This window comes from Oncorhynchus tshawytscha, linkage group LG05, assembly GCF_018296145.1.
Source record: "Oncorhynchus tshawytscha isolate Ot180627B linkage group LG05, Otsh_v2.0, whole genome shotgun sequence".
Taxonomy (NCBI): Eukaryota; Metazoa; Chordata; class Actinopteri; order Salmoniformes; family Salmonidae; genus Oncorhynchus; species Oncorhynchus tshawytscha.
In genome coordinates this window covers 32,696,960-32,713,004 of record NC_056433.1, presented here as the reverse complement: position 1 = coordinate 32,713,004, position 16,045 = coordinate 32,696,960, and the positions used below count along the sequence as shown (strand labels likewise).

Sequence of the window (16,045 nt, the reverse complement as noted above, 5' to 3'; positions counted from 1 at the left end):
ATGTGGGTGACCAGCGTTTCAGCCTCCTCCTCGATGAGTCCACGGATGTGGGTGACCAGCGTTTCAGCCTCCTCCTCGATGAGTCCACGGATGTGGGTGACCAGTGTTTCAGCCTCCTTGATGAGTCCATGGATGTTAAGTGTTTCTAAGTACCTGGGGGTTGTGATAAGGTACTTTAGTGACACCAAGCAGACAATTGTAACAACATTTCTGGGGCTTGTTGAGTTGGAGGGAGGAGATGCCAAATCTATAGCCCGTGCTGTTATGGCTTTCCTCGAGAAGTGTTGTCTTAAAAAGCGAAACTCCTGGGGATAGGGACTGACAATGCCTCTGTTATGACGGGGATTAACAATGGGGTCCATAAAGTGCTGAAGGAGGAGTATGGCCTCAAATGTCTGGTTCTTATTCGCTGTTTGTGCCGCTCTCTGCAGCTTGCTCATTTGTAGTTCTAAACATGATTAGGGTGTTTTTAACTCACTTTTTGTCTCTCCCACGATGTTATTCCTCTCTCCTACAGCGTCCATCACAATGACATGCACATGACCCATTATGTAAATTAGGCGATGATGACTTTTAGGACAGCCAATAGCTACTTTCCTTACTGAGGAGTTGGCATCACTGCGGAGGCCCCCCTCTGGCTCCGGTCTGACATAGCCCCTGCCTCTCCTCTGCTGCAGCACGCTTTCTACCTATTTGGGTCCCCCTCTTTTCTTCAATCCGTGTTGATCCATTACGTCTGTCGCATAAAATGGCCTAGGTGTCTTTCCTTCTTTTTGACAGTTGTGTTGTCCGTCTTTTTATTCTCCAGTAACAGTTACGTTACTATAGTCCTCCAGCTCCGACAATAGTTTTTTTTTCCGAAGCGGAGAAATGTTAACTTTTTTGAAGTGCCATGATCAGGTGGCTAACGGACAAATCATAAGTGGATAAATAACTTTAAGTAGTGACAATAATAAATCATATTTTATGCTATCTAACTTGGTTTATTAACTAGCTAGCTACATGAGCTAACATTAGCTAATGAATGAGTTTTCTGTCTAGTACTGGCAAATAACGGATTTTATTTCAAATCAATCAACCCCTGAGAATCTTTCACGATGGAGTTGCAGTAGTTCTAATGTTACATTGTAATTATTTTATCAAGGAACAGCAACTTTCTGGCCTCATTTGTCAAATCGGCTAGCTACTCCGTTTCAACTCACAAAATACCTCTTATATTGTTGTAACATGTCACTAATCATAGTTTAAAACCGGTAATCATAGATTTACTGATCCAGATTTAAAATTAAGTGGTGCGACACATCTTTGATTAATTATAAACATAGATTTACAAAACCTAGATTAGCTCTAATCCTAGATAAATTTAAACCATGTTGGTGCAACCCACCCTTAGATTTATTCTTCTACACTTATTTTGTGTAGATCATTGACAAAAACATGACAATGAAATCCATTTTAATCCCACTTTGTAACACAACAAAATGTGGAAAAAGTCAAGGGGTGTGAATACTTTCTGAAGGCACTGTAGATGTTAAAATGCCTATAGGTTTTTTAGGTTGTGAAGGTGGGGACCCCTGGAGGTAAATGGAAATGGTGTCTGTGTTTATGTGCTTTTACCATTTGAAAATAAACTTGAAAAAACACGTTTAAAAAAATAATAATTCTGTTATACACTTTTACTCTCCCCCATTCCAGTATGTTTCCAATTCCCACTTGATTCTGTAACTTATTCCCCTTCATGGAGCTCTGGTAGTTTCATGATTAAAGAAAATGGTTCGTTGGGATTCTATATGACATCTTTAGGGGTGCCACACATGAAGCAAATGATACAACCCTTTAAAACACAGTTTGAGATCATTGTAGGGGTTTTTCCTCCAGTACCTTGAATAGGGAATGGGGTTTCCACAGGAAATGTTTTCCTGAGGTTCCAACAGTAAACACGGGGGTAGAGCTTAGCGAAGGATCCATTGTGTATTATTTCAGTGTTAAAGCTGTCTGGAATAATACGCTTTCATTCCTCCCAAGTCATAAGTCCACAACCCTCTCTCTCCAGCTCTTGTCACGTCCTGACCTTAGTTCCTTTTTTAGGTCTCTGTTTTAGTTTGGTCAGGGCGTGAGTTGGGGTGGGCATTCTAGGTTTTTGTTCTAGGTTTTGTATTTCTGTGTTTGGCCTGGTATGGTTCCCAATCAGAGGCAGCTGTCGATCGTTGTCTCTGATTGAGAACCATACTTAGGTAGCCTGTTTTCCCACTATGATTTGTGGGTAGTTATTTTCTGCTTAGTGTTTTTGTTGCACCTTGCAGAACTGCTAGTTTGTCGGTATGTTGTTTTTGTTCCTGTATTCATCTTTATTAAAATCATTATGAATACGTACCATGCTGCTCTTTGGTCCTCTTCTCCTTCTCCATATGACAATCGTTACAGCTCTAGACCTATGGTCAGCAGCCATCCTCTCTATAGTCTCGAAAACCCTACTAATAACCAGACAGTAGGTCTGGTTATTAGTTTGCCATAGTAGTAGAGCTAATGGTCGTGTCCCCCTGCTCCGATGTTGCTTATGCATGCCAGATCTTACAATGCTTGGATATGTATTTTACATATCAGGTGAGCTAACCACATCATGGGTGCGTTCATTTGCCCAGGCGTTGCTGACATGTCAGATTTTACAATGCCTGTATAGGTATTTGACTACATATTTTATAGCAATATGGTGCCGGACTGCACAGTCGATGATGTGGAATGCAACCATTGGTTAATGTATGCAGGGGAACGCAACCATATTGTCAGGGACCCCTTGAAAGTTCTTTGAGCCCCTCGGGAATCCTATAGGCCCCTTGGTTCATCACTGACACAAGAGACTTGCAGAATTTCTTAAAGAAGTAAAGCTCCTTCTGGAAAAATAAAGTTATTCTATTCTATAGCCTAATGTTTAGCCTACCTGCTCTGCCATACCTGGGTTGTTCCATATGCTTTCAATCACTTTCTGACTGCACCCTTTTTGATTTGAACGAAACCTTTCATACATGCTTGCCCATAGTGGAAGTGGTCAGAAAGTGACTTTTTTGCGAACCCACCCTACCATAAGATGTCGATTTCTTCTTTCTCTTCTTCGCTGAAAAATATTGATATAATTTGAAAGCTTATAAAACAGGGTTGTCAAACTTTTCTATGACTTCTAGAAAAAAAGTTAATTGACATTAAAACCTGAAAGAAATGTTTTTTTTTTCTTCTCATTTTCACAAACGCTGTAGTTTAGACCCTATTTTACATAATCCGAAGTATTTGTGTTGTGCCCATCATTTGAGACAGCATACTTTTGAATACAGGGTGGGTGTCATTTCAATCATAGAAATAGAATGCATAGAATAGGCCTATCCCTTCAGACCACTGCAATTTAGCTGGTATACCATTGACGTTTCTGCTCTGCATCAGATTCATTTTGTGCTTCAGTTCACAATCGGGTATTCTATCAGTGTTCTGACTGATACATTTCTCTGGTACTTTTCTCCGTGAAGCCAGCCTAATTTTCTCCAGTAAAATGCAAGATTAACTTAGATTAGATTAGATTTAAATTGAACATAAGGAAATGCAGCTGGCTACATTATTTCTATGATTAACATTAGAAATATGATGGCCATGCATCGTTTTTGCAAAAAAATACCTTGCTTTTTCATTGTAAACTCATTTACTTGTGTGGCTGTCAGCCAAATAGCGTTGCACTTCTGTTGTCATCTGATGAAAATGAAGCTATTTTCTGCCGAATGTGTTGCACTAATGTATTTTCTGTGAAGGAAAACTATAGTTGCACGTCCCTGATACTCTATTGAAGAAAAACAACAACACTGTTGGTTTATAATTTAAAACGCAACCGCTGTCAATACACATCGGGATTTACCTGCTCCCGCTTTCTTTGTGCTATTTACAAACACACACTTGACTGGATCAACTGTTCCGGGGAAATAAGGTAAGCTTCATAATGTAAAATAATGTGACAGGTGAAATGAAGAACGTGATCTGCTTCATCTTCTATGTATTGCACAAGTTGACTGCAGGTATTTACTTAAAGTGGCTACAAATATAACAATTTATTGAAAGACGTAAAATAAATACTTTCAAAGGTATTGACGATATTGAAAAACCATCCTGTGGCTATTTCCAAATACGGTAAATGGTATAGGCTAGGGTATACCGCCCAAGCCTATACCCTAACGTAACATATACTTATTTGAGTGTCTCGGATTTACATCTACTATGTTTAAAATCCACGAGACCAGGCTGCAGGCATAACTGGACTGCATTGTCATTCTCAACCTAGAATTGCATCACAATTCATGATATCCTCCTCTCTCAACCACTCTAAACTTGGACATATTTATAAACACATTCCCAGTGAAATAAATGAGCCTGAGCTCTGGGATACAACTTTTCGCAGAAGGACAGTAGGCTACCTTGCACGGAGCAGCTTAGTCCAGCCCTTTTCTTTTCCCAGTTTGCCGCATTAGAATCGAGTTCCTAGCAAGACCCAACATTATCTTGGGCCGCTCTGTAGTGTATCCGGCTCTCCCCTGCACTCGCGTTTCAACAACAGCAGCAAACAGCCTCAAGCCTGTCTCTGATTATTGAAGCAACAGAAATAGGGGTAAACGGAGAAAAATGCGGTGAAGCAGAAAAAGAGAGACAACTGGAGTATTTTATCGGGCGGTACGTGGGGATATCAAGGTGGGTGGTTGATTGCATTGCAATAGCCTACGGTGTTTGCCTGATTCCAGCAGCCCCGCACAGCGATATTGTTTTATGCAGGGATAGACGCAAATAGTATGTGCATTTCTGTGTCTTGTTATTGCATATCCCTCTCTCTTATAGCCTAGCCTTGTACAGAACCGAGTTCTGTACATCATATCAGGGTTTCTTTCATTCAGAATCTGCTCTCTGTTCAGAGTTTTACTGTAGCCTTATTGCCATGCCTAACAATTAGACACTTGTATTCAGCAGGCATTTCTTCTGCAAGACCACACACACCCGTGGATAAACCTAAGCAGCTGCCATTCCATTGATCAGGCAACCTATTAATTCCACATGAAACCCAAGGGGGACTGTCAGGTTCTCTTTCCATCACCTACTTGTATGATTAATCTAATGCTACACTGGACACGATGATGGTGAACATCCTGTAGGGATATGCACATCCCAGCAGTCATCCCTGTGCTCAATTAGCTTGCAGCATTTTAAGTATGGGTCAATGCTCTAGATCACTTGTCAACAAACATGGTTTGCCACTGTAGTCAGAGGGTACCTGCTCCATTAAAGGAGAATTTAGCAGTGTTAGCCATACTTGTGTTAAAAGATTTGTGGACTGAGCATTCGCTGTACTTCTAGGTGTGTTACTCCCCGTCCACTCTGCGGCGGATCCAAGAGAGAGCACCGGAGGGGAGAGCGAGGGGCGCTGGGACACATAGTCACGTTGCTTCCACTCTGCACCTGCTGCATCATGGGTAACGTCGCTGGCAAGGACGACCATGGCCCTACAGGTTCCCTACATGAACGTACACACACACACTCTCTCTCAGTGTCACATGTCATTATATTAAACTCTGACAGTAACTCTGATTAGAACCTTCTCTTCCTGTTTCCCATGTTTCTACAATATTTCCTTTCAAGCTGTTTGTACTCCTACACAATTTGTTCATGATCTTTTATGCCTCCCCTTCTCGATCTGTCTACCTGTGATTCTCTATTGTAGCATTGCTGACTTCTTTTTCTGACACACACACACACACACACACACATATACACTTCCTCCCCTAAACACTTGTTTAAAACCCTGGCTGTTCCTATCCTTCCTATCTGGTCTCAGTAGGCTGGAAACCGACTCAGACTGTGGGAATAGCTCCCTGCATACTGTGTGCCCACCGCCAGGCACATGCAATACATCAGGTGGTGCTAGCTGAATAATGAGTCTGCAGAATTCTGCTGCCCAACACAACGACAGGGAGGGGGAACATGAGACACTAGAGGCTTAGGGTGTGTGTGTGTGTGTTTGTGAATATGCAGTAGAGTTTGACATAGTGGATGTGTTTCGAATTTAAATCAATTGACTACAAGCAGCAAGAGATGCGGCGTCTAAATGCAGTGAGGGAGTAAGTCTCTAGATAAGGCCACTTGGGAAAAGAGTGTCTGTTAATGAAAGACAGGCTCTGCCGTGTCTATCGGCCTACCAAGGACTGTGTGAGAGAGAGGAAGGGCATTGACTGTTTATATATGCATATTCTGCATCAAAGTGCAGGCATCCTGCTATAGCCACACCCAACTCTGGTCTCCTATGTAGTTTTTATAGACTAGAAAACAGCTTAGGACAGCAGTTCTGTCTCTCTCGCTCTCTTTTCTGCTCCTCCCTACTCTCCTTTCCCCTTTCTCATATTTCTTTAATCTCCCCCTCTCCACTCTCTACCCTCTCTCTCTCTTTCCAGGGTCTCATTTAGATCTGTTCCACACTCCTCCCTCCTCCCCCTCTGATTCTGACCTGGCTGCAGCTCTGGCCTTGGCTCCAGCTGCGGCTCAGCTGCTGCAGCAGGGGACACCGTCCTCTGGGGCTACCGGAGGTATCGTCTGCCAGGGTGGAGCTTCCCCCTCCACCAACTCCAATTGGAGCCACACGCTGTCTGTCCCGCCAGAATGGGCTGTGATTAGCCTAGAGAGTGGTGCATCGACGCAGGGAACAGGGGTGGAAATGGACGGTGAAAGGCGACCAAGGAGGTGCTCCAGCAGCCACAACAACCACAGCAGCAGCCCTGTTTCCCCAGCCCAAGAGTCTCCGTCGGATCGTAGCCCTTTGGAGCAGAGCTGGCAGGACCGGGACAGTGGGCTGGAGCCCCAGGCAGGGCCAGAGAGGGCTAGGGAGGAGATGGCCCTGGCTCTGCTGAACCTGCTGGAACATCACAGGTCCACACTGGGGCTCAGTCCCGGCCTGGACGCGCCAGCAGGAGCAGCCGGTAAGGTCTCCACATCTGCATGGCCGTAGTAACCCAATTGTTTGTCTTGTCTCAACTTAACAGTGTGTGCATACATGTCCTTGTGTGTGTGTGTGTGTGTGTGTGTGTGTGTGTGTGTGTGTGTGTGTGTGTGTGTGTGTGTGTGTGTGTGTGTGTGTGTGTGTGTGTGTCAGAGCTGCTGAGGCGGTTGATGGTGGAGAGAGAGGTGCTGGTTGAGGAGGTGCGCAGCCTGAAGGACACACTGAGGGTGAGTCAGACGCTCCTCCCTTCTCTTCCCCACTGCATTCCCTCCGTCTCTCCCTCAGCACTGCAGACACAAAATCATTTCAAAGACCACACAGACTCAAATATATCCATATTACTTTGAAGTGGATTGTGTTTTCCCTTCTCTACCCAGTGTTGTGCTCTGTTAGCTGTATTAGGGCTCGACTCAATCGGTATCGCGGAAGATCCGCAGTATAGCGTGATTGAAATATTGATTGAGCCGATTGATTGAGCCGATTGAGCCGACATATGCAGAGTTTACCGTAAATGCCGTCTCCAAGAAAGCGGAAACATTGCCTTTTAAGAGTCGATCGACTCACCCGTGCGTCAATCTAAGTAACATAATAAAGAAATCCCCATCAAAATCTGGCAGTTTAAGCTAGAGATATATATATATATTTTGCAAGGACTGCATCTCAATCCACCACATCTGCCTATGTCGGCCTTGCACATCTGCCTATGTCGGCCTTGCACATCTGCCTATGTCGGCCTTGCACATCTGCCTATGTCGGCCTTGCACATCTGCCTATGTCGGCCTTGCACATCTGCCTATGTCGGCCTTGCACATCTGCGGTGGAAGGTGGCCGAGCTACAGTGGTGTTTGTCTGACCATGAGACATCCTGAAAATCTTTCTTCTCACGGCCTACAAACTGTTATAGCCTGTCTATGGAAAGGGGAGACTCTCACGAACACGATGTTCTCCGTTTTGCTCTGCGACCGCCACGAAGGACTCGTCTGAAGGTAACGCATACAAATGAATGGAAGCACGGAGGTAGTTTTGTGCCAACGGCTTAGACTTTTAGAGGTTAAAAGTTCAACCACCCTGTACATGTCTTCCTCAATACGATTGAATCAATCCCTAAGACTTGGAGTGAAATCCCAGCGGTAAGTAAGGCAAATGTTCAGGCAAGTCACAGTGTTTGTGGAAGGCAGGGTTTCTCAATATGTGTGCTAACCTAAGCAACCTTTTTATCAGTGGTTCAAAAATGTGACCTGACTTTGACTTTTTTTTTCTAGAAGTGTTCTGTTTGAGAATATCACAGTCGGCCTCCACCATCTGCAAACACGATGCAACAACTACTGTAAATGAGCCAGTGATAAGCAGTGGGGTGGTCCTGACATACAGTATGGGAGGTTGTCCCTCTCTCTAGATTACTGTGACTAACTGTACACAGGGAACATTGCAAGGATTCCTGGCATACTTTGTTGAAATGTTCACCTGAATTAATTCTTCTTTTGACCAATGCAAAATCCCTGATTTCGACATGTTTACTGTAGACTGTATCAACAGGGCTATTGATTTTCTGCTACGTGTGGCAGCATGCATGTCTGTCTGCTGGCCTAGATGTAAAATAATACCACCTCTACTTCTCACCTTTTGAGTCCCCCTGCCTCTTCTATATGACCCACCCATGATATTAAATATACAATGAGTGTACAATACATTAGGAACACCTGCTCTTTCCATGACAGACTGACCAGGTGAATCCAGGTGAAAGCTATGAGCTCTTATTGATGTCACTTGTTACATCCACGTCAATCAGTGTAGATGAATGGGCGGAGACTAGTTAAAGTTTTATTTTTAAGCCTCAACAATTGAGACATGGACTGTGTGTGTGTGCCATTCAGAGGGTGAATGGGCAAGACAAATGATTTAAGTGCCTTTGAACTGGGTGTGGAAGTAGGTTCCAGGCGCACCGGTTTGAGTGTGAACTGCAGGTCTGCTTGGTTTTTCACACTCAACAGTTTCCTGTGTGTATCAGGAACGGTCCACCACCCAAATGGCATCCTGCCAGCTTGACACAACTGTGGGAAGCATTGAGGTCAACATGGGCCAGCATCCCTGTGGAACGCTTTCGACTCTTTGTAGAGTCCATGCCTTGACGAATTTGGGCTGTTCTGAGGGCAAAAGGGGGTGCAACTCAATATTAGGAAGGTATTCGTAATGTTTTGTACCCTGTATTTCCTGATACAATGAGTCAACTGACTCTTAAGTTCTCCGCACAAATGTATGGCTCTAGTTTGAGTATACAGATTATTTAAGTCTGTCTCTCTCTCTCTCGGTCTGTCTCTCAATCTGTCTGGTTGTCTCACTCTCACTCTGTTACTATTTCTTTCTCTCTTGCTCTCTGGCAGACTGAGCGAGCTGAGTGGCACCAGTTCCAGTGCGATCTGCAGGTGGCGGTGTCTGTGGCCGACCGGCTGCGCATGGAGGCGGAGGAGACTCTGGGCAACCTCAGAGAGAGCCACGGGGAACTGGAGGGCCAGCTGGCCCAGGCCCACTGCAGACAGCAGGACACAGACAGGGAACTGGAGAGCCTGAGTGCTGAACACAGAGAGGCCTGTCACAGACTGTCTGCTCTCACCCTGGAACACCAACGTACCATGGCTGAGCTGGAGACACTGAGACGCATGCAGACAGAGAGAGGGAAGGACTCACACAGTCACAGAGAGATGGAGGGAAGAGACACAGAAGAGAGGCCGGCTGGTGAAGACATAAATGAGGTGGAGGCGCTGGATGGGGAGGAAAGAGAGGATTCAGAAAGGGAAGTGGAAGGAGAGAAAATAATAAATAGTGAGGGAGTGGATATTAAGATGGGAGGGCAGTCTCCTGAGGAGCTTGTTAGTGGAGGGGAGAACCTGCTCAAAGGGAAGGGGGTGGCAGAGACGTACCTACGGAATTTGGTTGCAGCTGGAGAGAAGGGGTGCGGCTTAAGAGATCCACGGAGGATCGTGATGATGTCAGAGCGTTCCAGGTGAGAGCCTCATACCTGTATGATGCACTAGCACAGTGGTCACCAACCGGTCGATCGCCAAGGCCTTCCCAGTTACTCACTTTTGTAAAAAAAAACAACGATAAAGCCTTGCATTCCTATTTTTTAAAATTTGATTTGTTTTGCACTGTTGGTAGTAGATGCACTTGATTCAGGAGCCATAGCGCCGAGAATGCAAAGTGTTCCCATTTTGAACCATTTCATGTGTCTGATGGTAGAACACAGCCTACCTGGCAGGACCAGAGAGCAAAACAAGTGTACTTATAGTCCTACTGCTGGCCAATCAGCTCAGATCAGTGTCTGCACGGTTTTTTTGCGCCATGGACTGTGAAGAAGTTCATAATGTGAGATTTCAAAACTTTTATAGCCATGTCTAGAGAGAGACTCAAAAACAGCAGCTCTTTGCTGTATTCAGTATGAGTAAGTTTAAGTTGTTATTCAGCTCTGTCAACACTTTGTTTAGAGGAAGAGAGGAGGGATGGTGAGTTGGACTGACCATGAGATGCAGGCCATCGGTCCAGTAAATAAAATGAAAAAGCTAATTGGTCACTCAGCTGTGCCTCACATGTAATACAACAAATGATCTATTACCACTACCAATGTGATCATATACCTAACACTTTTTTTTACATATAATTTCAAAATGGTCTGAAAAGAATGACATTGGCAGGGCAATTCAAGCCTAGCCAGTATGCAGTGATAATGAATTGGGCCGTTATCTTACTGCCCACATGTCATTGCTACAGAACTGATTTTAATTGGTCAATGTTGCATAGGCTTACATTTTAAGTCATGTTATTTATTTATTTCATTTGAGTGGTAGATCTCAACTTTTTTGACTCAGAAAATGATCTTGACTCAAAGGTTGGTGACCACTGCACCAGCAATTTGGGGGTTGAGAATCTGTTACCTGGAGCCTGTCCCTTTGAGACAACTATTATTTTTGAAAGCAGTCTCATATTTGATGAAAGCTAGCCTGTGTCTCTGTAGGAGCAAGGGTTGACCTCTGCGCAAGGCCATGCTATATAGACACAAGTGTCCTACATTTATCTGTTTCAACTAAGTCCTATCTTATCTGTTTCAGGAGCCTCTCTCGACTTCCCCTGCCCACGGACTCTCTCCCTGCACAGAAGGGTAGCTCCCAGACCACCACTAGTACAACACTGCCTCTATGCAAGGTAAGGCTTGTATTCAACCAACACGTTTGTTTTTGGGAGTATCTAATCTCTTTGCAATGGTTTCAAATCTCATGTTATTTGTCACATGCACCTAATACAACGGGTGTAGACTTTACCCTGAAATGTTTGCTTTGCGAGCTCTTTCCAATGATGCAGAGTAATATATAATAAATAAATTGGTAACATGAGGAATAAAATACACAAAAATGAAGCTATATACAGGGAGTACCAGTACCAGATCAATGTGCAGGGGTACATACCTCAAAAGGTATTTGAGGTATACAGTGCATTCGGGAAAGTATTCAGACCTCTTGACTTTTTCCACATTTTGTTATGTTACACCCTTATTCTAAAATTGATTAAATAACTAAATGTCCTCATTAATCTACACACAATACCCCATAATGACGAAGCGAAAACAGGTTTTTAAAATTTCTCACAATTATTACAAATAAAAAAACATATTATTTACAGACCCTTTGCTATGAGAGATTCATGTGCATCCTGTTTCTATTGATCATCCTTGAGATGTTTCGACAACTTGATTGGAGTCCACCTGTGGTAAATTTAATTGATTGGACATTATTTGGAATGGCACACACCTGTCTATATAAAGTCCCACAGTTGAGCAAAAACCAAGCCATGAGGTCAAAGGAATTGTCCATAGAGCTCCAAGACAGGATTGTGTCGAGGCACAGATCTGGGGAAGGGTACCAAAACATTTTGTTACATGTTAGCCTTATTCTAAAATAGATGAAATACTTTATTTTATACAGTCCATATAAGGAAATCAATCAGTTGAAATAAATTAATTGAACCCTAATCTATGGATTTCACATGACTGGGAATACAAATTTCTGTTGGTCACAGACACCCTTAAAAAAAAAAAAATTAGGCATGGATCATACAACTAGTCAGTGTCTGGTGTGACCACCATTTTGCCTCATGCAGCACAACACATCTTCTTCGCATAGAGTTGATTAGGTTTTTGATTGTGGCCTGTGGAATGTTATCCCACTCTTCAATAGCTGTGCGAAGTTGCTGGATATTGACGGGAACTGGAACACGCTGTCGTACACGTCGATCCAGAGCATCCCAAACATGCTCAATGGGTGACATATTCTGGTGAGTATGCAGGCCATGGAAGAATTTGGACATTTTCAGCTTCCAGGAATTGTGTACAGATCCTTGCGACGTGGGGCCGTGCATTATCATGCTGAAACATAAGGTGATGGTGGCAGATGAATGGCACGACAATGGGCCTCAGGATCTCGTCACAGTATCTCTGTGCATTCAAATTGACATTGATAAAATGTAATTGTGTTCGTTGTCTGTAGCTTATGCCTGCCCATACCATAACCCCACCGCCACCATGGGTCACTCTGTTCACAACGTTGACATCAGCAAACAGCTCGCCCACATGCTGCCATGCTGTTTGTTATCTGCCCGGTACAGTTGAAATCAGGATTCATTTGTGAAGAGCACACCTCCAGCGTTCCAATAGCCAGCGAAAGTGAGCATTTGCCCACTTAAGTCGGTTATGATGCCGAACTGCAGTCAGGTGAGGACGACGAGCACACAGATGAGCATGCCTGAGATGGTTTATGACAGTTTGTGCACAAATTCTTCGTTTGTGCAAACCCAAAGTTTCATCAGCTGTCTGGGTGGCTGGGCTCCGATGACCCCACAGGCGAAGAAGCCAGATGTGGAGGTCCTGGGCTGGCATGGTTACACGTGGTTTGCGCTTGTGAGGCCAGTTGGACGTACTGCCAAAATCTCTAAAACAACGTTTTAAGGCTGCTTATGGTAGAGAACATTAAATTCTCTGGCAACAGCTTTCCTGCAGTCAGTGTGCCAATTGCATGCTCCCTCAACTTGAGACATTTGTGGCATTGTGTTGTGTGACAAAACTGCACATTTTAAAGTGGCCTTTTATTGTCCCCGGCACAAGGTTCACCTGTGTAATATTGTTTAATCAGCTTCTTGATATGCCCCACCTTTCAGGTAGATGAATTATCTTTGCAAAGAAATGCACATTTGTGCAAAACATTTTTGTTGAGAAATAAGCTTTTTTTGCGTATGTAAAATTTCTGGATTTTTTTATTTCAGCTCATGAATTATGGGACCAACACTCATATTTTTTGTTCAGTGTATATATGAGTGTGTTTTGTATAGTACATATACAGTATATAGTCTTAGTCTGGACTTGAAATTCAAGGGTCATTTTCTGACCAATTTGGAAACAGTCATGCATACTATAGCCACTACTCCTCTCTCTATCTCTTACCAGAAAGAAGAGCCAGCCAAAGGGAGAAGGATGGACCGCATACTGCAAACACAGGACACCTGGTCCAGCTTCTATACAAGTGTGTTCATTTAATCTACACCTACATTATACTTTGAGTTCAAACATAACTGTTTGCTTTTGAATGTGTATAGTGCATTTTTCTATGTGTGTAAAGTTACTATGCTCTTAACTAATTGCTAACGTCTAGCAGAAAAACAGGAGGAGGACCAGAACGCAGACCCACCATCCTCGTTCAGGTGATTGGACAGGCCCTCTAAAGAAACGTAAGAAATATGCCCAAATAAAGCCTTCTACCTAGCTATAACATTTGTCTGTTATCCACCTTCCAGACCTCAGGATGGTTTCAGTATGCTGCTGCGACGTCATGGAGGCTCCAGGCGGAACTCACTCCTGCGCTGGTGTCAAAGCCGCACCCAGGGCTACAAGGTCAGAAATAGCAAAGAAAAGTACCATTCACCATTCATTTACCAAACCATTGGTTACCTTATCTGACCAATACAAGACAATCCTCTATTTTGGATTTTTTTTAATAGAATATTGAGATCACCAACTTCAGCAGCAGCTGGGAGGACGGTCTGGCTTTTTGTGCTGTGTACCACACCTATCTACCCACACACATACCATACAGCAGTCTCAGCCCAGGAGACAAGGTAAGAGAAATGTATTCACATATACGACTCCATAGTTCACACAATATACAAACTGTTTTAATAACCCTATTCACACCTACATGTTTTGTTCTGTGCAGAGTGAGAACCTGGGCCTTGCCTTCCAGACTGGGGGAAGTGTAGGAATCACATCCACACTGGTGAGACCCAAATTTAAACATGCCATGAAAGTTGTTGGGACAGAAACTTAATATATATATATATATGTATGTGTGTGTGTGTGTGTGTGTTTTAAAAGAGCTTGACTTGTGAGTAAAATGGTAGATGTCCTGTCACTGATGTCCAACTGTTCTTATGAGTATGGTCATGGTAATGCTTCTCAGTTCCCACTTCTTTTTTTTAACGTGAGTAGCGGTTGTCCTTGTAGAGCTGAGGGTATAGCTGAGTGTAAGCTTGTCTTTTAACAGAGGGTTTTTATTTGCTTGACAGACTGTGGAAGAGATGCTGAGACCAGGTGGGCCCGACTGGCAGAGGGTCCTGGGGTACGTTGAAAGCATGTTTCGTCACTTTGAGATGTGAGGTCATTTTCCTTCTGGCTTCCCTCCCAAACTCAACATCTAACTGGTCTGCCACCACCAGTCTGGTTCCTTTTCTTGCATCATGAACTGAACTGAGACCGCTGATTGGCCGAATTGACTGACGCACCACTAGGGATTGTAGGACAACTGTTGGAAATTATTTCTACTTCAGCTTCACTCTCCGTGTGGACTCCTGCTGTCGGCCATTGGTTGTAGGTGCACTGTGGATGGAAGTGAGGTTTTTAGGCTGAGCGCTGTTCTTTTGTTAAATTTCACGGTGATTGCACTGAATATGAGAAGCCATTGGAAATGAGAACACAAGCAGCACCATAAATGAGGAAATTGTGGATGTGACTATCTGAGGACTACAGTATATTCTAGACAAATTGCACCAGGAAAATGTATCAGACTTCAAGTTTATCACTTTGGGTGCGACTGTTCTTTGTTGCACTTATTCTAATGCCTTTTTATTTAAGCACTTTATCAACAATAGGAAATCAGTTTTTAACTGGAAGATTTTTATTTTGTGGACACACTCTGCCATGTTTCACATTCTTTATCAGACTTTATTTGCTTAGAAATGTTGGGATATTTATGTAGCCATAAGTAGTATTCTAATGTCTATGAACCTCAACTCAAAGCACAAAGAGGAGCCAGATGACTTGAATGAGTTCATTTAGTGGCGCTGCATCACAACCGGGATCAACCAAGAGTGACTGCCTTTTGAGGAAATGTATATACAGAACTGTCTAATTAAGCAATAAGGCCCGGGGGGGGGTGTGGTATGGCCAATATACCATGGCTAAGGGCTGTTCTTAGGCACAACGCAACGCGGAGTGCTAGGACACAGCCCTTAGCCGTGGTATATTGGCCATATATCACAAACCCCTGAGGGGCCTTATAGCTATTATAAACTGGTCACAAATGTAATTAGAGCAGTAAAAATAAATGTTTTGTCATACCTGTGGTATACTGTCTGATATACCATGGCTTTCAGCCAAATCAGCATTCAGGGTTCGAACCACCCAGTTTATAATTAGTTATATTTTGAATCTACTATTGGTTTGAAAATATTTTTAAGTCAATGTTTTAAATGTAGAATGAAAACAAGTGCCATAGGTTGGACTAATGAACAGAGGGGTATTTAGTCTGTTGATTCTATAAATCAGACAACCTCAATGTGGCCATTTAAGGACTGAATCCTACAATGTTTCTTTGTGTGAAGGAGAGAAGTACAGTATGTGCAAAGTATAAATTGAGGCATGTGCCACTCCCCGAAGAGTTTTACTGTGAATGATAACAGAAACAGTTGCCAAAGTCTTACTGCAATAATAAAGTTTGTGTT

The 16,045-nt window shown here is 43.4% G+C and overlaps 1 protein-coding gene across 7 annotated transcripts; it reads left to right on the top strand.

The window, feature by feature from the left end:
• The first annotated feature begins 3,741 nt into the window (after positions 1–3,741).
• On the top strand, positions 3,742–15,525 carry LOC112250508 (cytospin-A-like). Of its 7 annotated transcripts, XM_042321806.1 has the most exons (13): positions 4,221–4,719; positions 4,993–5,100; positions 5,377–5,528; positions 6,468–6,989; positions 7,163–7,236; positions 9,391–10,010; positions 11,113–11,206; positions 13,497–13,572; positions 13,702–13,750; positions 13,844–13,940; positions 14,048–14,164; positions 14,263–14,322; positions 14,612–15,525. In XM_042321806.1, exons 3-13 carry the CDS (start codon positions 5,489–5,491, stop codon positions 14,699–14,701), a joined length of 1,839 nt encoding a protein of 612 aa, XP_042177740.1. In that variant the 5' UTR covers positions 4,221–4,719; positions 4,993–5,100; positions 5,377–5,488; the 3' UTR covers positions 14,702–15,525. The 7 variants fall into 7 exon arrangements, with proteins under 7 accessions (XP_024276479.1, XP_024276481.1, XP_024276478.1 ...); XM_024420711.2 differs by lacking the exons at positions 4,221–4,719; positions 4,993–5,100 and adding an exon at positions 3,742–3,964; XM_024420710.2 differs by lacking the exon at positions 4,993–5,100 and having other exon boundaries at positions 4,220–4,719.
• Positions 15,526–16,045: the final 520 nt, after the last annotated feature.